The following is a 25384-nucleotide window of genomic DNA, read 5'->3' on the forward strand; positions in this document are numbered from 1 at the left end:
AAAAACACTTCTATTCCAACTGCAAAACACTGATACTGAAACTGATAATTGGAAATACCCACACTCAGCTGAAATCAATTACACAGAAAACTGAACACCAATCAGTCTGAGCCTTAACACTACAAATAGACCTCAGAAAAGTCATTGTGTAGGCCTACCTGTTCAACTGTGTTCATATACATTGTGTACCCGTTTCATTTCATAGCTCTATACTTGCCCCTTCACTTCCCCAAAAAACCCTATTGTCAGCATGACAATGGAAAGCATACGATCTCCATTCTGCAAGCAATGGAAGAGGCATGCAGAAACATGTAAACATGTGTAAGCAATCAGCAAAAACTAAGTGTGAAAGTGTGAGTAAGAAGTGCACTTTGAATGTATTTTGGGTATTTCATTATTTTTAGAAATGTAATTATTTCTGGAAATGTAATATATTATCACATTTTGCACTGTAGTTTGTAAAAACATTTCATGTACAAAGCATCATCACTATTTATACAAAGTAAATACTTTCCAAAAACAGCCACACTAAGACAGGTGTGAGTACAGTATTAGTCAAATCATGTCAATTGCAGGAAAACTGCTGGGACTGCAAAAACATTACATAATGTACATTTAATTTTTGAGAGTGTATATTTATGACAGGGCCTTATTAGATGATTCAATACTGAAACAGTCCACATACTAAATGCTGAATTACCACTCTCCTTAATAAAGGAGCTGAAAAAAACTTGCATAAAAACAAATGCACATACACATTTTCCAAAACATCACAAACGTAAACTTTGGTCCAATTGAGATTTATTGGTAACATTTAAGACAATAACATAATAATAATGCTCCTACATTGATAACAATATATTGTCATCAACATAATTCATGTTCAAGTAGTAATATATTATACTTCCTTCAGAGCTTGTAACATGGACACTTCCTGTACATTGATTCAGTAAGACTGCTTCATCCTTTAAAAAAAAAAAAAAAAAAATGGGCGAGCCAACTGCTTTGGACTGTACAGAACTGAGCGCCACGGGAACAGCAAGGGTCAAAGGTCAGGGTGTTGGGTACTAGTCACTATTCATCTGTAGGGCTTATGACATGAATTCACACTCTTACATACCACATGGAATCACTCATACACACACACACACACACACACACACACACACACAGAGAGAGGGAAGAAACCTAAGGTTTCTATTCTTAACTATTCATCTCAAATGCACAGAACGCCACACACACATGTACAGAGCTGCTACAGGAGAAAACAATCCAGCTTCTCTTCCCCGGGCAGGTCATTTCACAAAACAGCAAGGGTCTGTCCAAAGATCACCTCAGTCCTGACTCCACCTTTCAGCAGAGCTGCCTTAAGACTGGTCAATTCAAGGAAACTGTCTAGGCGGTAATAAGGAATATGCTTCTTCCTCGTGAGAAAGACCAGATACACAAACAAACATCATGGGTCAGCATTTCCCTTTTGACCAACTCTATTTCATTCTTTTAATGTTAAGTGACCATTTTTATCCAGCATCATTTTATATTTGTACTAAAAACACTCCTAACAGCATATCTCAGTACCACTATTCATCTGTCAGCTACTCGTCTTGTGGATGAAAACAAATTCAAAAACTGATTTGGAAGGCTGACCTCAAAACAGTTGCTCTTTACAAACATATACAACTACTGTACAGTGTTAACCACACTAGCATCCCCACCCAAAGCACAATTCCTGTGGGGGGGGGGGGGGGGGGGAACACCCATCGAAATCAAAAATGCACATTTACAAAAGTGGTCCTCCACAATCATGACCAATGTCATTCATACCCATCATAAATATAGCACTCTATATTAAATAGTTACCTTTTTTGATGTATGGAAAAAAACAACTAATTCAAAATAACAAAAAATGACAGCAAATATACAGTACATGTTTCCAAACGGTTAGATATGAATGATTGAGAGGAAGAGCGCATCAGGGTTAGGCATCACAAACTTCATATAATCTCAGATCACTTAGCCCCTGGCTCTCGTCTGTGGTCACTCATAACTCTCTTATTTATCTCTTATCTCCTTTATATACATACGCAATGCTAACTCCACTTAAAAATCCTTGACCACTTTGACAGCTTTAGGAGTGTGTCAAGGCAGAATATTATGAGACTTCTTGGAATGCAGCAGAATGGAGTGTTTTTTTTTTCAAATATTTGAAGGTTTCCCTGTGGACTCCCCATTCTTTATACTTAAGATGCTTAAACAAGGCTTCACATATTGCTACAAGTTTTGCTCACCAAAACCGTTGTCATGAATGTGCCCGTGGTGACAGTCACAGGCTTGGTCATGTATCAAAACTTAACTCAAGTAGGGCTACCTCCCATCTCCTCTCCATCACCACCCTGTTTACATTCACATATGGGACCTGGTCTCAAACCTGCGTCAATCCAATAAATAATTTATAAATTAAGATTAAAATGAAACAAAATAAACAAATCTTGGTCAGTCTGAGATCATTAAGAGTTGCGATGCCAGTTGAAGACCTCCTGAACTAAATCAAGGAGCACTTTCTCAACAGGTTATTTGCATACATTTGGACATCCTTTGACATCTCACATGGCACACATTGTTTAACGGTGGATTGGAATGCGAGTTGTTTGCTTATGGTCAACCTGGACTTATCTGGACATTTGTGGGGTAGAGCGCTGACCGCTCTGTGAGAGGGTCAACACTGTGGCACTACAGATGACGTTAATGCTAACCTAATCTGCACTGCTGAAGGCGCAAATACTTAAAGACCAAATTTATATGAAAGAAAACAATGCCTGATCAATCCAAAAATGCTTAATGCAGTTTTACAGCATGCCTACATATCATATCTGCCTGATGCCTTGGATGTTTTGTACCTAAACCAACGACTTGAAAAAAAAAAAAAAAAGAAAAAAAAAAAGAGATGGAACTACGCTGATAATAGCTGCGGCTGGAATGAATCTACTGCTTACTGACTGAGGATACTGGCTTTTGGCTCATAGTGGATGTGTTTGAAGGGTTTGTGTTCTGCTAAATCTACAGTACGTGCACCAACAGCCTTATCTGTGGTCGCTGACAGTCCAGACGGCCTGCGCCAGACGCAGTTTGTGACGCGAGTCCACACCCTGGAGACAGAGCTTTGACACTAAGTAACTAAGAGGGGAAATGAACCAGCTACACACAGGCTTTCCTCCTACTCTTTCCTTTTGCATGCTGATGTACTTTTAACTTTCTCCCCTCCACCTCACCTCCAGGAGTCAATTCACCTATTGATGCAAATTGGCCTTTAAATCAGTCCTTCCCATATTTAGGCCACATATATGAATAGTGTTCTTTTAGCAAAACTACTGATAAAACAGCTGCAGCAGTGAGAGAGAGAGAGAGAGATGAAGCTGATAAATACTAGAGTCTTATTTCCTCTCAGGCTACGTCAGCCGACTAGAGACCTCAGCACTGGTGTCCTCATGTGTATAATGGTCATGATTTAAAAACATAAAATTGTTCATAAAAATAGATCACTGATTAAGACTGTCACAGCTTTTACACAGACACGCAGAGACACACACTTGCTTCCAAGCACAAATAAACACACACAGACACACACACACTGGGGTATGGTGTGTGTTTTTGGAGCAGGGCAGGTGGGATTGTCACAGTAGGCTGCTAGGCCTCAAAACACCAAGGGTGGGAAGAAAGGGGCGTAGTGTGTGTGTGTGTGTGTTTGTGTATTTGAGAGGCATGGGACTGCTCAAGTTTCATCAAAGAGCTGCAGGTCAAGGCGCACTACGATCTCGCCTGTGGGGACTTCGTGAAGCAGCAGCCGCTTGGTGATGGGCCCCTTGGAGCCCTGGTCTTTCTTAATGTCCGCCAGGCGGATCTCGGTCCTGCCCAGGAAATCTGGGGAGAAGGAGAAAGCGGGTGACTGACAGAAACAGACGAGGAGGAAAGAGAATCTGGGAATCTGTGCCAGAGTACTGTAAGTAAGTGTCTTGGAGTGGGTATATGTGGAGAAAAAGCAAGGAAAGCAGTGTATCGGTGTGTTTGCTGGTACACATACACTTGTGTTGTACTTGTGGCTAACGTTAATGAATCAGTGTGTTTGTATGTGTGTATTTGAAGGTACACTTGCATTTATCTTTGTGCTTGTTCAGGAATTTTATGAATTTCTGTGTGAGAGAGAGAGAGAGATAGAGATTCTCACCGTCGGGGGAGAACTGGTCCCTCTCGAAGACGGTGACACACAGCACATCCTGCTCCAGGTCTTTGATGAAGAACTGACAGTTGGAGTTCCACTTGGGGTTCAGCGTGTCCTGCAGGGTCTTGGTGATGTGGCACTGCGACCCCATCGTCACCTCACAGTAGGGGTTACTCTTCCCTGTACACACACCAACAGCCACTGATGAGAAGACTTGCACTTACTTCAAGCTGTCAAATCTTTATGGCTTCATGTTTTTACTATAATAAATGCTTCAATTAATTTGCAACATCCACCAACACCCACTTGGTAAATATATGATTATAACATTTACAGTTCTACATTTCTTTATGTTTTTTCACTCGGCAGACACTTTCACCCAATGACACTTATAATTCAGGAACAACAATCAAGCATCAGGATGTTAGGAGACCTTTTGAGCAGCAAAGTGATTCTAGTTGATATGAGCATGTGAGAGGAGAGCAGGCACAGGAAGTGCACTGTCAGTGTGAGAATGCTACAGTGTCCTTACTGCACGTGAGCAAGCATTAGCAACAATTTCAGTTTGATTACATCATATTTTCTTTGAAGTCACTTGCATTGTTCTGCTATGTTGAACAAGAGGTATGACCAGGCTTGGAATTTCACCATTCTGGGGGCAAGGCCACTTGGCCTTCAGTTGGGCATATTTGGTGGGGGGCACAAAGGCCACATGTCAGGGCACCAAGGCCAAAGTTAACTATACAGTAGTAGGCTATAAAAATGATCAAAGTTGTATTTAGCCTATTCACTGCAGTAGACCTGCATCACTGTATGAAACATTACAAAAACATGAAACATGACATATTACATGTAACTGTAAATCATCTGATCATCTAATAAAAACAGATATCTAGGCTATATATAAAATGTATTTTATATTTGGCCTGCTATGAAATCATGTATTGAACAATTTAAATGTAGCACAGCTCAGCTTTAAGAAACTCAAATAGCCTAGATGCATGCTTAGCATTTTGTAATCATTAAGGCTACTTTCACAAACTCTTAGTCAGCTGTCCTCTGATTTACCAATATCTAGGCGATATTTGTAACATTTATTTTGTATTTGGCCCGTTATGAAATCATGTGGAACAATTTAAACACATTGTAAAACTTAAAGCCCAAATTTGGAGACATCCATGCATGTCGAAATTTACTGCAAATTCAAAACTGGATTACTCTGGAACGGCTAACTGTACAGGGGACTGCTTTACACCTTTGTGTTCGGTAAGGTCTGCTGTTTATTCTGATATGTGGTTTGTCATGTGTTAAAAGAAGGGTTCGTGAAGTATTCCACCGAGATGAATGGGTAGGGAGATCATGGACGCAAAACCTTCAGTAGAATGTATGATTAAATTGAATTATATTATTTACTTTTCTCGCGAACCGTTTAACACAGCAATTATCGGCTAACATCGTTTAAAAGCTGAGAAAAAGCTCTTTCATGTGATACTTGTGATGTCTGTGTGATGAATAGGCTACTTCGCCAGTAGTTCAACTGAGAAGAATGGGTGAATTTGGATGCACTTTCTTGCGCTGTCACTTTCTCCACTGCGTAAAAGACTAAATTAATTTGCGCTGTGAATGCTAAGATTATTTTGACAGGCCACAGGCTAAATAAATTAGTAGGACAAAGCAGAATATTGAAAGAAGGGGGCACCAAGGCCACCGTGGCCTGTAAACCTATGATTTTCAAAGGGGCTTCACGGCCAACGCAAGGGGCTACGACGGCCATGGCCGTCGTGGCCGCCGTGAAATTCCTACCCTGAGTATGACACAATAGCATCAGCATGTTTAACAGAGAGAGTGGACAGAGAAAACTCAAGGCTACGCCACAGTCAGACCTTCGCATGCAGTTAGGATGAACTGTTAGGTGTGTGTTAGAAGTGTTTTTAAGGAATGTGTATAGAAGAGCATGCAAGAGCCCAGGAAAAGTACTACTAGTAAATATTTCCCTCTTATTGCATCAACAGGCATTTCCAGGAAATTGTGAGCACTGAGGGCCAGATGTACTAACGCTTTTGCGCCCACTTCAGGCGTATTCGTTTCGCAATGTGGGTGTAAAATCATTGCGAGGTATGTACAAACAGGCCGCAATGATGTAAAAGCGCAAACTGCCTGTCGCGGGAGCTGAAAGTGGCAGATTGCGTTTGTCATGTCATGCATATGCATTCATGGGAGGATCCAGGGGAAAGTGGGAGTTTAGCGTAAAAAGATGGGAGGGGAAGAGTAAAGAGCGACTAATTATGTATTCCGCGGTATGTACAAAGACTGCTCCTGAAAGCGCACGTCTATTCTGCGCCTAAATACTTCCGCCTTGTAAAAGCAGGTGTTAATCCAAATTGCAGTTCAATGCATCAATAAGAGAACCTTTCAAAGACAACAGAATCGCTATTTAGAGCACTAGTTTTTGTGGTGAAAGTATTTGTACTACCAAAAGCAACCTTAACTTTCGTTGGCCTTTCGAATGTCTTACTTTCACTTTCACATCATTCACTTAAACTTTCCTACTTGCTAGATTTGACCAATCATCCATAGCCTACAGTACGTGCACAAGTAGTTTGAGTAGAACTACTGATCTTCATTATCTCCCTGCTTGTTTACATGTTATCATGTATGGTATTATTTCATGATCGCTAAACATTTGATTCTTTTTAATGTTGTCATCAGTTAACTTCATTCAACTGCGCTTGTATGTAGGCGCTGCCATTCAGTTGTGGACGTTCGTAAATTGCGTTTATGGGCGGAGAAAGGCGCAGTTTACACTAAGGATTGAACGATTGATAAATACGACGGAAACTTGGGTCTGACAGCGTTCGCAATCTGCGGTGTGTCCATGACGCTGATAACGCTACGTTAGCAAATGTACGTACATCTGGCCCTGAGTGCTTTCACTTTATAGTCAGAAACCATGTTTTGTGTGATGCAGCTAATTGTTTCTGATTTAGGCTCACGTGTCAACTTCATCCAAAGACAGAAAGATGATGAGACAGACTAGTTACCATGGGAACGGCAGGGCTTGAGCTCGATCCCTTCGACGATGTTGACCATGAGTCTGCCGATGCCTGTGGCCCTCTGGGAGCGTACTGCAGTAGAGAAGGACAAAACAGTTAGAACACACAAACATACATATCAGAGGCAGCAATATAGAGAAGAAATGTCTAAAACACACATAGAAGAATGTCAATTACCAACAGTTAACAAGTATTACATGGAATAAAAGCTACTGTGAAACAGGTGCTTTGTGTGTGTGTGTGTGTGTGTGTGTGTGTTGATGACATACCCAGGTAGGCCTTCTCCCTCTTCTTTTTCTCGGTCTCAATGAAGAGTTCCGAGGCTGCCTTAATCTTCTGCACCCACGCCGTCCTGTAAAACATGCACATGTGGAAGAGTGCTGACAGTGCGTTTGTGTGTATGCATAAAAGGATACAAGAGTTTGGGGAAGTTGTATAAAAATCTTTTATTTTGAGTGCAGATGTAATGAAAGTGTGTGTGTGTGTGTGTGAGTGAGTGAGTGAGTGAGTGTATGAGAGAGAGAGAGATTGTTCATATAAAAAAGATGAGAGAGAGAGACAGACAGAGCCAAAAGGAGAGAGAGAGAGCATCAGTGACTATGTGCCCTACCTCTCATTGATGCTCTCGGCCCGTATGGTATAGACGCGGTCGATGTGCGAGATGTGGAATAAGGGCTCGTCTCCGGAAGGGTCAGTGGGGAGCTTCACCAGAACCTCGTTCAGGAAGATGGGCTATAGGGGGTTCAGAGGGGGTCAAAGGTCATGGGAGGACTCTAAGGTAGAGTCCTAGCAGCTCTGGACACTACCATCCTCAAACAACAACCATCTCCTCACAAATAACTCTTTGTTCTCAGAATAACTCACAATTCCATTTCAATTTCACTGCCTTTATGGACATTAACTGAGTTCTTGTATAAATAGTAAAACAAATTAATACCACAGACGGGCTTGAACTCACCGTCTTGTACATGCGGTACTGCAGGTGGGACTTGGCACTGAACACCTTGTCGGAGCCGGACGAGCCCAGCGGCTTGATGATCTGGGTGAGCAGCAGGAAGTCGTTGAACAGGAAGCCGTACAGCTCCTTGTTGCTCTTGGCCTTGTACAGCTTGCCGCTGTGGAGGAACTTGCGTGGGCCCAGGCAGTTGGTCACAGAGTTGAACACCAGTTGCTTGTGGAGGAAAAGGCATGAAAGCACTATTGGTGAACTGTTGTATGTACACACTGATGAGAGTGTAGTTCTGATACTGTGGGTTTGTGAGTCTCCATACTGTACTTCCTTATGTTATAAACTTATAAGGCTGTGTGTGTGTGTGTGTGTTGTTGTTGTTGTTGAATAACCAGCCAGAAAGTCAACCTGACAGTGCTGCCAAGAAACCCCAGACACCTTAGATACAGCATTACATTTGTATAAATGTAATCATACTATGAAAATATAACCATGTTTGAGTTTGAAGCACACCCTTGCAACACTCTTGCAACACAAGAACACCCTGTGAAAGGTTCTCACACGGTCAAACCACAAAGACTGTCTCCATCAGAGAAAAAACAACAGACCTGCCATCGCCAATCAGGAATAAGCACATAGCAACATACCATATAAGATAAGGCACAAAAAATATATTTACGAGAAAAATATATTTACGTACGGTCGACATCGGAATCTGACATTTTTTACTTTTTCAGACACTGCTGGACAGCAGAACCCCACATTTCTTATAACCACTTTAAGTGGAATAACTTTAGGAGGGCTCAACTTTAATCTACTGTATTCTGTGTATTACATATATACTTTTTGTACATTGTAGTTTTCTGTATCCTTTTTATTCTTGTATAATAAACTACTTACAGTAAGAAAGGATTGAAGACTTTTAGTGTCTGGTCGCTATGCCCCCACCCCCTGCCCTTGGTTTTGGCAGAATAACTTTTTTTTTTAACTTTGCATGATTGGATAGCTGTCTTACCAAAAGGAGACGACTTATAAGCTGGTACCGTTTTAAGAGGAAGAGGAAGTTGTCGCTCTTCTTCTGGCTGACGGAAGGGGGGGCTCGTTGACAGCATTGAACATGGTTGTTGGCATAGTATGTGACATGTTGGCTGAAGTGTTATAGCCGTATGAAATAAACGTTTTATTATTCAAAGACTTATGATTAAGTGAATAATAGGAGAATGTTTCCTGGCTAGCCGGAAGAAATGTACATTTTATTTACCGGTAGTGTGTGTGTGTGTGTGTGTGTGTACCTCTGAGAGCCCCTCACACTGCACGTGTGCCTGGATCCACTCCAGCCGGTCGGAGTTCTCCTTCTCCCTGACGCCCTCGTTGACCTGCGAGCACAGCTCCTCGGCCTTCTCCAGTGCCTGGCGCAGGTGGCTGTGGTCCGGGTGACTCTCTGGCGTGTTCTCTAAAATCTGACACACACACACACACACACAGAGAGGCACATATGAACACATGCAGCACATACAGACACTACACACTGTGTGTGGATATCAAATATATACAAAGGCACCTCTTTTGGTCATAAAATACTAACTTAATTTAATGTTGTGAACTTCTTGTCAGGCTGATGGCAATACATACAATATTGTGCAGGCATTTTTGCATTTTGTCACTAGGACAGCACTAGGAAAAAAGTTTGATGAGTGCGGTGCCTGATTATACATTCAGAGGAGAATTCAGCACCCAGTTCAGTTTAGATTAAGGTGTTGAGTGTGCTATTTTTTGCATTTTGTCTAACAATTTACTAACAATCTTGATAGGAGTATGAACAGAAGTCTTTTGCAAACATATGTTTTTGATGATAAGCTTGTATTGACCGTGTATACTTGAAATCATGTGTGTGTATGTGTGTGTGTGTGCGCGCAAGTGAGTGTGTGTGGTGTCTGTTGTTGATACCTACATTCTTGATGATGAGGGGGTAGCGGGTGACCCTCTGCATGGGCTTGAGCAGGAAGCTGGAGAGGGGCATCCCTTTACACCGCGGATCCATGGCCAACCTCTGCCAATCACAACACAAAACACTCATCAGACACAACACACTCACAGCTCTCCCACTCTCACACACAAACACACACACACACACACACACATACTTCTTTTCATTTAAAAATGCTTCTTTCCATTTAAAAAACGTTTCTCTTTTTACTTAAATACATTTGGCCGTTTACAGGCATCCCAGGCAAGCCACCTCACCTTGACGAAGTCCTTGAAGTCGGGCGCCTCGTCGGTCTTGTGCTGGATGAGCGTGGCGCCGTTGAGCTGGCAGCTGCAGAAGCGGATGTAGGGCTGCATGTGGGGCAGCTGCGCCGTCAGGATGTCCCCGATCATCTTCACCGGCATGCGCTCGCCCGACATCTTCTTCCGCACGCGCAGGGCCCTGGAGTCGGGGGGAGAAGGGCAGAGCAGAGGTCCATTAGGCCTGCACGGGTGTTCATGTTCACACAGTGTGTGTGTGCGTGTGTCTGTGTATGTGAATGAGTGAGTGTGCAGCAACAAGAGTGAGTTTATGTATCTACCTGTGAATCTTTAAGAATGTGTTTACTGAAGGTTAAAGGTTGGGGTGTGTGTGTGTGTGTGTGTGTGTGTGTGTGTGTGCAGAGCCCCGGAGTAGGGTGAAGGTGCATAAAGTAGGGAACTGTGAATATGAAAGTAAAAATGTTGTGTGTGTGTGTGTCATACTTGAGCAGCTTGATGTTGCACATGATCAGCTCCTTCCAGTTGACGAAGATCATGGCCACCTCCTTCTCCGTCAGCAGCTCCGACTCCAATAGAGGCTTCTGGAAGATCTGTGGGTCGGGTTGGCCACATCAGCTCATACAGGCATGTGCCTCCTCTAGTCTTCCAACACAACACTAGTCTCCTTTACAACACTCCTTAAGCTAGATCTTGGGCCTTTTTCTAGCCTTTCTTTCACAGGGCGGTGATGGGTAGATAGGAAATAAGGAGGAGAGAGATGGGGAGTGGGTTCAGGACATTACCTCAGACCTGACTTAAACCAACACACTCTATACTATTAATATGCTCAATATACTCCTCCGGAAAAAAAAACATCTCAATTGACAAGGAGGTTGTGTTTTTTTATTGTCATTTTAAGAGGGTACACAGGATAGATCCCTACCAAAGAACATTTGAGTGAGCACTACTGCACTAATCTCCCTCTCCTCAAACTGTCTCCCAAAATCCTCACAGCTAATAAACGACAAGGTTAAGACATCTCTGGGCCCCCATGAACTGCTTGTATAAGGCTTGTGCCAGCTTGTGAGTGCATGTGTCTGGAGCAGTTCACAAACTGTGTATGAGCGCATTGGTTGTAGCACTCACACAAATATCCACATATTCTCAAGAGTGTGTGTGTGTGTAGCACTTCTTGGCTATTACCTCGGTGACCAGCTGCAGGTCATTGACGTAGTTCTCCTCGGTGACGATGAGCTCGTGGATGTAGCCCTGCCGCTTGCGCTCCATGGGGGTCAGCATGTCCAGGAGGTGCAAGTCGGCGCACCCTGCAAGGACACACACATGCACACAGAGCTCAGCATGGATCATTCTCATGCACACACACACTTAGAGACACACAAAGATCAGCATTTTTTTACTTACGTTCACTTACTGTACATACACACACAGACTCATCCAGTGTAGCACGCAGCAGGCATCTCATACACATATAGTATGAACGCAGTCTCAAAATGTAAAGAACCGCGTAAATAATTTCAACCATACACACAGACACACACCCAGAGCAAGCAACACACACGGAAGTTGATCACAATCTGTTACTCACCCAAACCCCTAAAAATGCATCCTATCTGTGGTCCTTTTAAAAAATATGCATGTTACGACCAATCTCCCATGAGGATACACACACACACACACACTCAGTCCTGCAGTTTTCTGCTGCCTCCCAGTGGCTCTCTGAACACTCTGCTCTGTAAACTTCAGCAGTCACTGGCGGTGTGGTTCTACCTCAGTTAACCCCAATGGGACCGTTACCTTCACACAAACCCTGTTGTGTTGTTAACTCCAAGTAGCTTTCTCTTACTCCTCTCTCCCTCTCAAACTGAGCTTGCTGCAGTGTTGCTAGCTGCTCTTAATGTTGTATTTCTGCTATGAGGCATTTCAGGGCTGAGACATTGACATACTGGACATTCAATGAGATTCTGAGACAGCACACATCAGACACTGATATCACATGAAGGAAAAACACCAGTTCATTTTTGCCATGGAGCTTTTTAATTGTTATACATGTCATTTTCTATAAAGACGGCATGACACTTTTATTAAAGCTAGGAATAGTCTGTATATATTTTCATTTTTTTACATTCATTTATGATAAAATGCTTCAATAACTGAGTGCAATGGGTACGTTTTTGGATTTTTTGTGAGATTCAAACAGAAAAGCATACCAGTCTTCTGTTTTAAACACAGTATAATAGATATCCAACATGAAGCTCTTACAATGTTGTTATTTTTTGTGCTTCTCAAATATCCAAGCCATCTGTGACATTATATCCCACATCCTCAAAATGTTAAGGGAGCTGGAGGGTGGGGGTGGAATCAAAGATGTGATGAACGGTTCACCCAACCAATCAGTAAGCAGCAAATTCCAATACTGTTACGTTATGTGGAGCCAATTATGGCAAACCACAGAGCCAGAATTAAAAACACACACAGGCTGAGTGCAGCTACAACACAGTCAGGTTCGGAGAGAAACACGGACATAATAACGCAACATAACACTCAGATCGGTCTGATCGATTAAAAACACAGCTCAGACAGAATTAAATCAACCATACAAAATAGGGTACCAGTACATCACATGTGTGGTTTAAGTCAATCCCATGACATGCGTCTTAGTTGGCTTCCAATTGTAAGGCAAAGGCGAGTGCTCACACTTGGTTTGGTGCTCAGTTAACACTCACCACAAGAAAACACCAGTCTTTAGTTGTTCGTTTTCTATTTGTAAACATATTTTTATTCATGAGTATTCGACTTGATTAGGGTATTAAAACTGTTTGCTCGTTTTAGTACATTCCTTAACTTCCATGCTGAGTTTAACATGATGCTAGTCTTTGAAAGGAATTCTCTTTTTTTAAGGAGCGGCTACGGCTCTTGAGTTTTCAAAACAAAATCTTCGACCAAAGTAAAAGCCAAAAAAAAAAAAAAAAAAAATCAAGGGAATATGACTGCACAAGCCATAAACCTCTCTTTGATTTGGTCTCTTCTATTTTCTACTTTAGGTTTGTGTGCGTGTGTGTCTGTGTGTAGGGCATGGAGATTCATCTACCTCCTTAGATATTAAAACACTATTGGTGATAAGATTGCTTTTAATTCAGTATAAAAATAGAAAAGTCACTGCTTCAAGTGACTTGGGATATATTGCTCCTTCTAACTTCCCACGCAATGCGACAATTTAATAAAACATATGACAACACAATCGGTCAGAGAGGGCAACTTTTAGGAGCCGTGTAAACTAGTGGAATTTCTCACCAACTGAGAGATCAGAACCATCCCAGCTACCTCAAAAAGAAAAACAAAACAGAACAATACACACGATGACACTGTTAACATGCTAAGCCTAGTTCTGACTGACAACCTCAAGTCAAGTCATTAGAGGCAGACTCAGGTCAATCATTTGAGGCAGTTCCCCTCTTCAGGCACAAGGGGCACTGATGAGCAATAAGTGTCTGTGGTTAGGACAGCAACCAACAGTGTGCCCCCACTTTGTGAGAATACAGAGCACTACACCAGGCTTAAGGCTGGGAGAGACTACTCCCAACTATATCTCTCCAGCACAACACATCAAAAAGAAAGTGTTTGTGCGTGCATGTGTGTGTGTGTGTGTGTGTGTGTGTGTGTGTGTGTGTGTGTGTGTGTATATGTGTGTGTGTGTGTATATGTGTGTGTGTGTGTGTGGATATAATCTGTGTTTCCTTGTACCGTTCTCCTACATCAGTGGCCATTGTGCAGTTATTTGGTTTTTACAACACCAATCTCCATCCCAACACACAAAAAAACTCTACTGAAATAATTACAAAGGAACACCTAGCATATTATAAACATGAAACAATAAAGGAGAAAAATCACATAAAACCTATTCATTTCATGTTTGGTATGAAAATGGAAGAATCAAAATCATAAAAACCAACACAGAGGGATGTGATTGGATGAATGGAGAAGTCCTATCCTGCCTGCTGTCTTGGGCAGCACCTATGAGTTCTGTAAAACCAGTGGGGGAGGAGGGGGAGGGTGGGGTTGGGGTGGTGGATAGAAGGACTTCTACATGTCACTCAAGACAAATCTAACCAATGAGCTGCCCCAGTGCAGTAGAAAGGCCTTCGAATTGGTCAAGCGATAGGCAAGGGGCAGGCCTGCTATGACACTACTAGGTGTGGTCCAGGGCCCTGGGAGGTCTGGGGCAAGAATAGTGGGTCATTTTGTGGAGCTGTGGAGGGGAAGGGCCAGGTGGAGTGGGTGGAGACAAAGGTGGGGTATTAGTTAGGAGAGGGCGGGGTGAAGCGTCTAAGCATCAAATGGGAGCCGTTTGACAGGGTGCTCAGAGTCCATCGGTCACTTTGCTTTAGTGCAATTTGTTTGAGTGGCGGGAAAAAAGAGGATTTCACAGAAAGCCACAAAAGGACCCACTATCCAAAGCCCCTGATTAGTCCCCCATGTCATTCATGTGAGTACTTCAAAATAGATTAACTCAATTATAGTCAAAGACAAGAAAAACAAACTCCTTTGAATACAAGTTGTTTAGTTTGTTTTCTTTTTTTTTTCTTCTTTTTCTTTTCAACATGGAGAATGCTGCTTGGTAATTTTGGCGTGCATCTACTTTAACGGTTTAAATACTGAGGTGAATAAAATAGAGAAGAAAAAAAAACTGCTGCATTTGTTTTGTTTCATTTTTTTGTTTTGTCTGCAGTGCTTGTCTTCTAGCCACGAGGGCAGGTGGCAGTCTCAAGACCCTCAGGGGGGCGTCATCTCCCATCATCCCGCGGGGCAGTGACTAGGGGATAGTGGGTCTCTTTGAGGACTTTCAGGGTAGAGTGGGATATGGGCAACATATGAGTCCTAGAGAGAGGAGAACACAGCACATAAGCCAAAAAAATAACGGCGTAACAAAAGGGATTTGAAGAAGACAACACAAAAACAAAACAAAAAACAAAAAAAAATAAGGTCAAAAATAAGGAATTAAAAGGAAAGGGAAAAAAGGGAAATCAAAGAGAGAGGAAAAGGAAAACACAATGTGCAACTTCACAAGCTAAGAGAAGCTACATGATCTGGCAGACATGTTCAACATGACAAACACAGCATGCAGGCAAGGAGAAGATGACACTGAACAATGACTCTGACATGCTACACATGAGGTGGAGTGGACAGGGCAGGGCAGGGCAGGGGAAGGTCAGGGGGGATGAGGGGACAGAGTTGTTAGTGTGGTGGGGGAGAGAGGGCCAGGCTCCTGTCGTCTAAGTAACTGGAGGACTGAAGGAATGAAGGCTGTTGGTCAACTGGTAGTTTTAAGTGGTGGGTCCTAGGGTGTCCACCCTAAAATGCCGGTCTGACTGGAGATCTGGCTTACCGACCCACCTAACCTAAGCCCTAAGGCAAGTCCTGGAGCAGGGTCCTCCTACAACCCTATGCCTTAAACAGGTCTGAGCTTTCATATGCATTTCAGAATGCAGCAAGTAAAAAAAAACAGAGAGAGACTGGGATTAGTGTGTGAGAGTGTGTGTGTAACAGAAGGAGAGAGAGCGAGCGCGCAAGAGTAGAGAGAGAGAGAGAGAGAGAGAGAGAGGAGAGAAAGAGAGCAAGAAAAAGAAAGAGAGGACGAAGAGTGGAAGAAGGGTGGTGTACTCACACTGCTGGCTGGGGTCAGTGTCGGTGGTCAGCTTGACGTAGTTTGAGGGGAAGAGACCCACAGAGCCGTTCAGTTCGCCCTTCCACCAGTCAGGGTCCTCCCTGCTCAGGACGTTGATGATTTGACCTTTGCCGAAGGGCAGCTCGTCGTCATTCTGCGCCGTGTAGTCATACATGCCGATCACCTGACACACTGGTGTCAATTAAAAAGAAACACACACACACACACACACACACACACACACACACACACACACACAGTCAAATCTAGAACTATAGCAGCAACCTGAAACTTCACTGGTTTAGATATGCATCTCTTGAGTCTCTCAGCACGCTTCCATGCAGCCAATATACGGTTTTGAATCAGTTTATTGGGAATAAACTGAATATGCGTGTGTCTTGTAAACACCTTATTCTGATTGAAATAAACCGAAAAAGGCCATATTCAGTTTACTAATAAACCGTTTGCACACCCCGTAGCATATGCCCGTTTTAAACAGAATATTGGCTCATGAAAACGCCTTAAATGGAATATGCTCCCAAAAGGAAGTGTTGTAGGCCTGCGCATACTCAATTCGCACAGAAGTAGGATAAAATTAACCAATTGTCCCTCACGCACTTTCCTAATCATGGCAAAAAAACATGCACACTTTTGGAAGACAAACTTTTGTCTTGCAATCATGCAAATGTCATGGAGTTCATCAATGGGAGAAAATGTCGTAATAGCGACGTTTTTAAAAAGATTTGTAAAAAAGATTTGAGGCTGGCTATCGACATACGCCTGAACAAGTGAAATACAGGTGGAACACCCTGAAGACGTTATATCATTCAGCCAAAAGAGGGAATTTCACCAGCGGAGATTTACGTCATGACGTTGGGAGCCTATTTGTGGGCTGCGTCGCTGACTTATTCGGAATAATGTTGATTGCTATGTAAACAGGAATATGCTTAAAATGTGACATTCTACTAGCTTGTAAACAGCTTAATCGGAATATTGACATCGGAATTTGGGCAATAAACTTATTTAAAACGGTTTGTTCCCGGCATGAAAACGTGCTGTGTCTGTGCAAACATTTTTCAAGCAAAGTTGTTATCAAATATAAAGGGAAAGTATATAGTCAAAACAAGCAAACAAACAATGCGTTTATGCATCAGGTCGCTGGGTTCGCACCTGCACTTGGTGTGGGTAGTTTGGGGGGCGTCGGCTCCGTGGGTGTGGTCTTACTGGTGCTTGGGCTCAATAATTTGACATAATTGGCCGGGAACCAACCAATCTGGCGCTTCTTCCCCCTCGCCTGCATGGAGCAAAACATGAATACCAATCACAGAATCAGAGATGTGCAAGACTCCCATATTAACCATTAACAACCAAGAGAAAAAAAAACTCAAAACAAAATGATATGAAACAATCAATGTACTGTATACAGGAGGTAAATGAAATCACTTCGACCAAAATGGTCTACCCAAGCCCTGTAAATGGTAGGAATATAAGCCTGGGATGACAACAACAGTTAGCTGTTATTAGTCATTAGTATTTGCGAAAGAAAAGAGCGCACATGCACACGCACACACACGTAAGAACTTGATTAATAGCCAGGGCTTTTATTTGCCTCAATTGCTGAACTCGACCTGCTTGGATTTGGGCCAGGCGTCTATATGGGCCAGGCCTTTCATTTCTTTCACACAAAACCTCAGCTTAGCAAAGATGGGAAATGCGATTAAATTGATTACGGTATAAATAATCGAAGAATGGACGCATATTTGGACTTTGTGGCCACCAAAGGGAGCGAGTCACCACATTATTTTGCCTCTTTTTACCATGCTGGTAAATCTAAGTGAATTTTCCCTTAGTCTACTTTTGTGCTCATCGTTTGTGTAAAAAAAACGATTGAATTGTGGAGAATCTAACCGATCTAACAGAAAACAAAAGTTACCCCATGTATCATCACCTTAAGAGGACCCTGCGCCTAATTAAGCCTGGGCTTTTAATCAAGTGTCTACGGTATGTATAAGGGCTGAAGGCAAGGACATTTCTGCGCTTATCAGAAATATTCAATGCCATGATACGTAATTATCTATTTTGGCTGGGCCCATGAAGCACTGGAGAACCTTAAAGCAACACCAAAGCACTTTTCCTCTGTCGGACGCACGCTATTTGTTTATCCACTGGCTTTGCAAATAACAATGTCCACAGACAAGGTAGAGTATGATTTTACGAAAGTATGATGTATTACGACATCAGAAGCAAATCATATCAAGTTCTTATGTCTCAGTCCATCAAACTACAGATCCGCTACCCGATCTGGCAAACTTACATAGTGCGGTTATAGCCGATAAACGGCCGCTATGCGATTGCAGAAGTGCCGTTCCCCCTGTTACGAGTTGATGAACCACTGAACCAATTTTGGAAACATTATTTTAAGGTACAAAAAACGTTTTGGTGTTGCTTTAAGCAATATATACACACCATAATACATTTGTGTACTTGCTTAACCATAGCTCCACACACGCACACATACAGGCACACACACACTATCGAATCAAATCAATCTCAAACATTTTGTACATGTGGGTCATGACTTCAAACTGTAGAAATAATTTGTAACTGTGAAAATGATTTGTACAGATCAAACAGTACCCATAGAATAGATTGTAGTGCATATCTGTAATATCGACAGTTACCTGTACAATTCATTTTCACGGTTACAAATAATTCCTAAAAGTCAAGACACACACGTAACAAAATGATTGAGTCGGATTTGCTCCCATAACACACACCTGCAGCTCCCCCTCCCACCAGCCTCCAGGGTTCTTCTTGCGAATGAGGATGAGCTGGCCGGGGGCCAGAGTCAGCTGCTCGGTCCCTGTGGCTGTGTAGGGGGCTATGACCTGCGCAATCTCTGCAGGGGGGGATGGAGACAGGGACACGTTAATCTGAGATGGGTCAATCTGAGGTGTACACACACAAGGACATGACAGACATAATCCCAATCTGGGAAGTTAGAGACACTTAGAAGTTAGGCTGAAAGACAAGACTTTGGCCCCTGTGTTTCAAATCCCAATAAAATCATTGTAGTTACTAGCCTCAGAATGACCACGCTACGGGCATGCATTCCACAGGCTTAAACTGAACTGAGGTCAGCACACAATGGCCATATACTGTATCTGTGTGGGCTGCAGTGAGGATGATGTCTGGCAGCAGTGCGTGTGTGTGTGGTGTAAATCAGTGGTGGTGTTAGTGGGTCTGAGAGTCATGAGTGGTGATGCTGCATGCTGCTGTGTACCTGGCTTCTTCCCCAGACTCCCCGTCTTCCCTGCTGCTCCCAAAGCCTGGGGGGGGGGGGGGGGGACACACACACACACACACACATGGTTAGGCACTCGGGGGGATCAGTCTCCCTCTCTCTTTTCATATCTGTCTTTCTCATCCTCTCTTCCTCACACACACATGCGCTCTCTCTCTCTCTCACTCACTCAGTCTCACTCTCTCTCTATCTCTCTCTCTCACACACACACACACTCACATCAGAGTCCTTGGGCTTGACGTAGTTGGAGGGGAAAACCCCTGTCCTTCCCCCCACTACTCCTGTCCACCAATCGCCTTCCTTCTTGGTGACAGTGATGACATCCCCCTGCTGGAAGGTCAGGTCGCCTTGTTCCGTGCTCTCATACGTGTACATGGCTATGTACTCTACACAAGAGACAAAAGGCATCCAAACACATTGGAACAGACAGATTAATTACTTATGTCCATGCTTGCTTTAGGTGGAGGTCTAACCTGAAGTATATAGATGTAATATTATTGTTTATGTGCTATGACTGTGTGTGTTTGTTTGTATGTATGTGAGTATGAATGTCTGTGAGTAAAACTAACATAATCTGGTGGTGTGGTATTGTTTTGCTGTGCTGTGGTGTGGTGTGGTGTGGTGTGGTGTCTGTAAAAGAGAAACAGAGTGTGAGTGTGAATGTGTGTCAGTGAGTGATCTGGGTGGGTGGGTGTGTGTGTGTGTGTGTGTGTGTGTGTGTGTGTTTGTGTGTGTGTGTGTGTGTGTGTGCGTGTGTGTGATCCCCACCTTCTCCGAGTTCCAGAGGTTTGCTGGGTGAGGGGCTAGGTCTCTTCACACTTGGTGGGCTTTCTGACGAGCCTGACTCAATACTGCAACAGAAACATACACACATTACACACATTACACACATTACACACTACACAAACCACATGCTGACGGCAAACAAACGTCATCCTCACTCCATTCAAATTCTGCACATATTCTCTGTGATGATCATTTAAGAGTTCTGAGAAAGAGGATTTAAATGTTCTATATTACTGGTATTACTTGAATATTTGACCTGCAGGCACCTTTATCAATGTGTATTTGACATTCATCACAATGCACTATAATGTTGGAAATCAAAGCTCTTAAATAGCCACAGCAGAAGCCCCCCCCCCTCTCTCCTTTCTCTCTATCTTTCTCCCTTGTCTCCACCCCCAGACAGACTCTTTTTCAACTCATCTTATCCTAACCCCCCCCCCCTTCCTTTCTCCCTAGCTGATAATAGACCCCCGCCCTTATCCCCTGCCTTCCTGCCCCCCGGCGTCTCCCTCCCCAATCTGACCAATCCCCAGCCCGGCTGACCGTACCTGACGGACTTGCGCACGGGGCCTGAGATGAGCTTCACGTAGGACTTGGGGAACCAGCCCCTCTGGCCCTGCACCTCGCCGAACCACCACATGTCCTGCTGCTCCAGCACCGTGATGATCTCGCTCTTGTTGAAGTTCAGGTGGTTGTCCTTCTTGGCCCGCCACGGGTACAGGGCCTGCGCCTGCAGACCCTCCACCTTCTCGCCCTGACAGACCACAAGAGGAAGCGCAGTTGACCATACTGCACTGGACTTCAACAACAAACTATTAACAAGCCCTCGATCCAAGCCAGTGCCCTGACCTCTAACCACTGTGTGTGTGTGTATATGTGAGAGAGAGAGAGAGAGAGGGTGAAAGAGAGAGAGAGAGAGAGAGGGTGAAAGAGAGAGAGAGAGAGAGGGTGAAAGAGAGAGAGAGAGAGAGGGTGAAAGAGAGAGAGAGAGAGGGTGAAAGAGAGAGAGAGAGAGAGAGAGGGTGAAAGAGAGAGAGAGAGAGAGGGTGAAAGAAAGAAAGTAGGAAAGAGAAAAACAGAGAGAGAATGTGTGTGTATGTGTGTGTGTGAGAGAGAGTAGTGAAAGAAAAATAGTGAAAAAGAGCGTGTGTTTGTGTAGTAGTAAGTAGTAGTAGTAGTAGTAGTAGTAGTAGTAGTAAGTAGTAAGTAGTAGTAGTAGTAGTAAGTAGTAGTAGTAGTAGTAGTAGTAGTAGTAGTAGTAGTAGTAAGTAGTAGTAGTAGTAGTAAGTAGTAAGTAGTAGTAGTAGTAGTAAGTAGTAGTAGTAGTAGTAGTAGTAGTAAGTAGTAGTAGTAGTAAGTAGTAAGTAGTAGTAGTAGTAGTAGTAGTAGTAAGTAGTAAGTAGTAGTAGTAGTAGTAAGTAGTAGTAGTAGTAGTAGTACTAGTAGTAGTAAGTAGTAGTAGTAGTAGTAAGTAGTAGTAGTAGTAGTAGTAGTAGTAGTAGTAGTAGTAAGTAGTAGTAGTAGTAAGTAGTAGTAGTAGTAGTAGTAAGTATAGTAGTAGTAGTAGTAGTAGTAAGTAGTAGTAGTAGTAGTAGTAGTAGTAGTAGTAGTAGTAAGTAGTAAGTAGTAAGTAGTAGTAGTAAGTAGTAAGTAGTAGTAATAGTAGTAAGTAGTAGTAGTAGTACCTGTCCCAGCACAGGTGAGGGTGAGGAGCCGCTGAGGGTGGCGGGGGTGAAGGCGGAGCGCTGGCGTAGGGGGCCTCCGCTGGGCACGGACAGGCTGGGCTGGGGGGCCGGGGGAGGGGCAGTGGTAGGGGCCGCCTGAGAGGGCCACGCATCCCAGCCGTCACTGTCAGGCTTGTCCATCGAGTTAGAGGGCCACCTGTGCGCACACACACAGACGCACACGCACACGCACAAGCACACGCACACACACACACAAATCATACAACAATCCTATAACAAGTCAAATACACACTAAAATCATCAATCATCAGCAAGCAATACAATATGTACACGCACACACACATATTCACACATTCATAGATTCACAATCCACAAACGCATCACTAAAAGGTGAGTCTTAGGTGAATACTAAAAGCAAAATTAAGATATTTCTTGTTCAGCTCTGGGTGACTCACGTCGTGCTGAAATCCGCCCAGTTACTGGAGGCTGAGGACGACGAGGAGGCGGCAGGGCCCGGAGGAGGAAGAGGGGCGGGGGGAGCTGCTGATTGGACAGGGCCCATCTCAGGGGGCGGGGGCTGGATGGCGGTGGGTGTGGGTGTGGGCGTGGTGGGTGTGGTGGGCGTGATCCGGGTGCTGGCCAGCTTGGGGGCGGGGCCGGAGGTGGCCGCTGCGGTGCGCAGGCTGAGTGGGACCTCGGATTCCGGAATCTTTTCAGCGTAGTTGGCGGGGAACCAGCCGGTCTTTCCCTTCAGCTCACCCCCCAGCCAACCAGGCTCTCCCGTCTGAGTCTCGTCCACCTGTGGGCAGTGACTGACGATGAGGACTGCGGTCTCTACACACTATGCTGTTTAGTATACTAGACCTAGACTACTGCACCTCCAGTCATGAAATGTGAACATACAAATACATAGTGTTCTTAGTGGTCACTAAATCCAGAGATGCAACAAAGAGATGCAATGGCATGAATAGTGCAATGTGATGGCGCATGTGAAAACCCATAACAGGGCTCTAGTGCAGTGGTTCCCAAAGTGGGGGTCTGGACTCCCTGGGGGGTCGCGAGATGATTTTGAGAAATAAAAAAAAAATAATCTTAAAACTATTAGAAATAGCATATTTTAGCCATAATTGTAACGAAAGATAAAAGTAGTGGTTACATTTCAAATAAAGGCCTTTCAAATTTTCTTTGGCCCTTCTGACCCCTGATGTGATTACGACAGATTAACTACATTAGCAACAGCATCAGTTTCATCATGGTTCAGAATGGTTGTTAACTTATATTATGGTTGTCAGGCTGTTATGCTCTTTTATAGTATTATGCTTGTTTCGACAGGCCTATTAGTGCATGTGCGCTGTAGTGTGCAACATTTGTATACTTCTACCACCTCCAGGGATGGTGGGGGTCGCAATTCACTGGCACTGTTATTTTGGGGGTCACAAGCTGAAAGGTTTGGGAACCGCTGCTCAGAACCACCACACCACAGTGTACTGCAGGAGACTACGATACGATACGATACGACACTTGGACCAAAACACAGGCATGTGGACTAGCAAGCACAGATACATTCACAATGCAAGGGAAGCAAGCACAACATGCACACGGCAATGTTGCAGAAATCATTTGATGAAATATGAATTTGGAAAAAGACTAATCAAGATGAAAGAGCACAAAAGTCAACAAAGCTTGAAGAAAAAAAAATATGAAAGGACTTTTTTCCCCCCAAATTATCTACCTAATTGCCAATCCCTAGCCCAAAAATAAGTCAAGCCACTGTAAAAATATCACCAGAAAAAAGTGAAATAAAACCTAATACACCTAAAAAAATAAAAAAAAAAAAAATAAAAAAAAATGTATTATCAAAAAGTGACCATTGCAGCACTGAAGTCCACTAAACTAAACTAAACTAAACTAAAGCTAAGTAGGCAAAATCTACTTGCGATTCTAACATCATGAGCAAGATCCTAAGCACACACATTCATGGGTCAGCTCAATGCTCCCACACTCCAAAACGTAGCTTTAGTTCATGCACAGAACACTTAACCCATTATTCATTACTAAATAAGGGCTCTATGTGTTCTTCAGTATAGCAGTAAACATCCTCAGTTCTTCAGACTATCAGTTCCTCAGGCCTATAAGGGACCCATTATGGACCCTTATGCAGCAGCCTAACTGCTAACTAACGAGTTGGGATTCTAACAATACAGACCAATGGGAGCAAGCGGAATGCGGGCAAGGTGAGGATGATTGGATGAGGGAGCGCACGCCTGCACTTACCCACTCTCCCTTCACCTTCAGAGCGAGCGCAGGAGAGAGCCAAGGGGGCAGAAGTTAGTTGAAGGCAGCGTCTATCATTATCATGAGTGCATGCACACACACACACACACACACACACACACACACTCAGAAAGAGAGTGTGGGGTCCTCACCATGACGATGTCTCCAGGCTGGATGGTGATTTCATCGTGGCTACGGGCATCAAAAGGGTACAGCGCTCGATAGTAGACCACTTTCATCTTCTCCTGAATGGAACTCATTGCAGGGGGCTTATCTAAGGTTGCGCGCGCGCACACATACACACACACAGACACACACACATTAGAAATCAAAGAAAAAACTCTCTCTCAAATACACACACCCATTTTATAACACAAAATTGGACACAAACGTATACCGCTAAATTGCAAGTATTGTACCATCAACCATCATCACCGGTCTCATATTACCCATTCTAACACACACAGACACACACAGACACACACAGACACACACACACACACACACCTCCCGTGGGCCACGGTGCCTGGCTCAGCAGTTTTGGCTGTGGCTGTGGCGGAGGCATGAAGAGCTGGCTGAGTTTATCCGGCGTGTCCTTCCGCACGGTCATCTCCTCTTCGTTCACACTCACGCTGCTCAGCCACGCCTGTGCCGGAGGTGGCGTGGGAGTGGGGGCCGGAGAGGCCCCCTCATCTGTACCCGACAACCTGGAACGGTCAACGGTCAAATCAGTGCAATGTTGACTTACTGTAAGTGCTCCAGGCAAGAACCTGCTAGCCCCAGGTTTCCACAGAGTCCATCTCTTTTGCATTCCAACATACTAGTTTCAGAAGCAGTATCTGTCCAGAATAGACCGGGCATGTATTAAAAGCAAAGCTAGTGGAAAGTGGAAAACCGCCTTTGGAAGGTCTCTGAAACAGCGCACTTGGTGAAATAGCAAACACTGGCTTACGAAACGAAACACAGCTGGAAAGCAGCTGGATTGGAGGAAAACAGGGGCTAGACACGAAGAGTAACATAAGTCTTTATTCACACAAGACATCTCACGTTTGTGAACAATCGCAAACAATCTGAGGAGGTAGTTCTCCGCGAACATACAGTGGAACTGGACGTGAGTTTGACGAAGGCAACAATGTAATCACTGTTACAATGGAATGTTGCACCAAATTGTTCAAATTGAACGGTTCAAAGAAAACATCTTCACCACG

General features: G+C 43.7%; 1 protein-coding gene across 2 annotated transcripts in view; it reads right to left on the minus strand.

Moving 5' to 3' along the window:
* Nucleotides 1-485: 485 nt before the first annotated feature.
* Nucleotides 486-25384, minus strand: part of itsn1 (intersectin 1 (SH3 domain protein)) — a 53707-nt gene continuing 28808 nt past the window's right edge. For both annotated transcript variants that reach the window (XM_076303619.1, XM_076303618.1), the window contains 22 exons: nt 24684-24883; nt 24329-24450; nt 22358-22701; nt 21903-22098; nt 20766-20971; nt 20200-20282; nt 19651-19817; nt 19411-19456; nt 18905-19026; nt 17298-17421; nt 16128-16319; nt 11648-11769; nt 10949-11055; nt 10463-10646; nt 10170-10268; nt 9511-9678; nt 8228-8440; nt 7880-8001; nt 7539-7621; nt 7258-7341; nt 4223-4396; nt 486-3918 (listed from right to left, as the gene is read on the minus strand). In XM_076303619.1, the coding sequence (XP_076159734.1) occupies nt 3770-3918; nt 4223-4396; nt 7258-7341; nt 7539-7621; nt 7880-8001; nt 8228-8440; nt 9511-9678; nt 10170-10268; nt 10463-10646; nt 10949-11055; nt 11648-11769; nt 16128-16319; nt 17298-17421; nt 18905-19026; nt 19411-19456; nt 19651-19817; nt 20200-20282; nt 20766-20971; nt 21903-22098; nt 22358-22701; nt 24329-24450; nt 24684-24883 (3307 nt within the window). In that variant the 3' untranslated portion in view covers nt 486-3769. The remainder of the gene's footprint in view (nt 3919-4222; nt 4397-7257; nt 7342-7538; nt 7622-7879; nt 8002-8227; nt 8441-9510; nt 9679-10169; nt 10269-10462; nt 10647-10948; nt 11056-11647; nt 11770-16127; nt 16320-17297; nt 17422-18904; nt 19027-19410; nt 19457-19650; nt 19818-20199; nt 20283-20765; nt 20972-21902; nt 22099-22357; nt 22702-24328; nt 24451-24683; nt 24884-25384) is intronic.

The sequence above is a fragment of the Alosa pseudoharengus genome, unplaced genomic scaffold (assembly GCF_046254945.1).
Source record: "Alosa pseudoharengus isolate Yale_2024_CS ecotype anadromous, Long Island Sound unplaced genomic scaffold, YU_APseudo_1.1 YU_APseudo_1.1_scf_24, whole genome shotgun sequence".
Classification (NCBI taxonomy): domain Eukaryota; kingdom Metazoa; phylum Chordata; class Actinopteri; order Clupeiformes; family Clupeidae; genus Alosa; species Alosa pseudoharengus.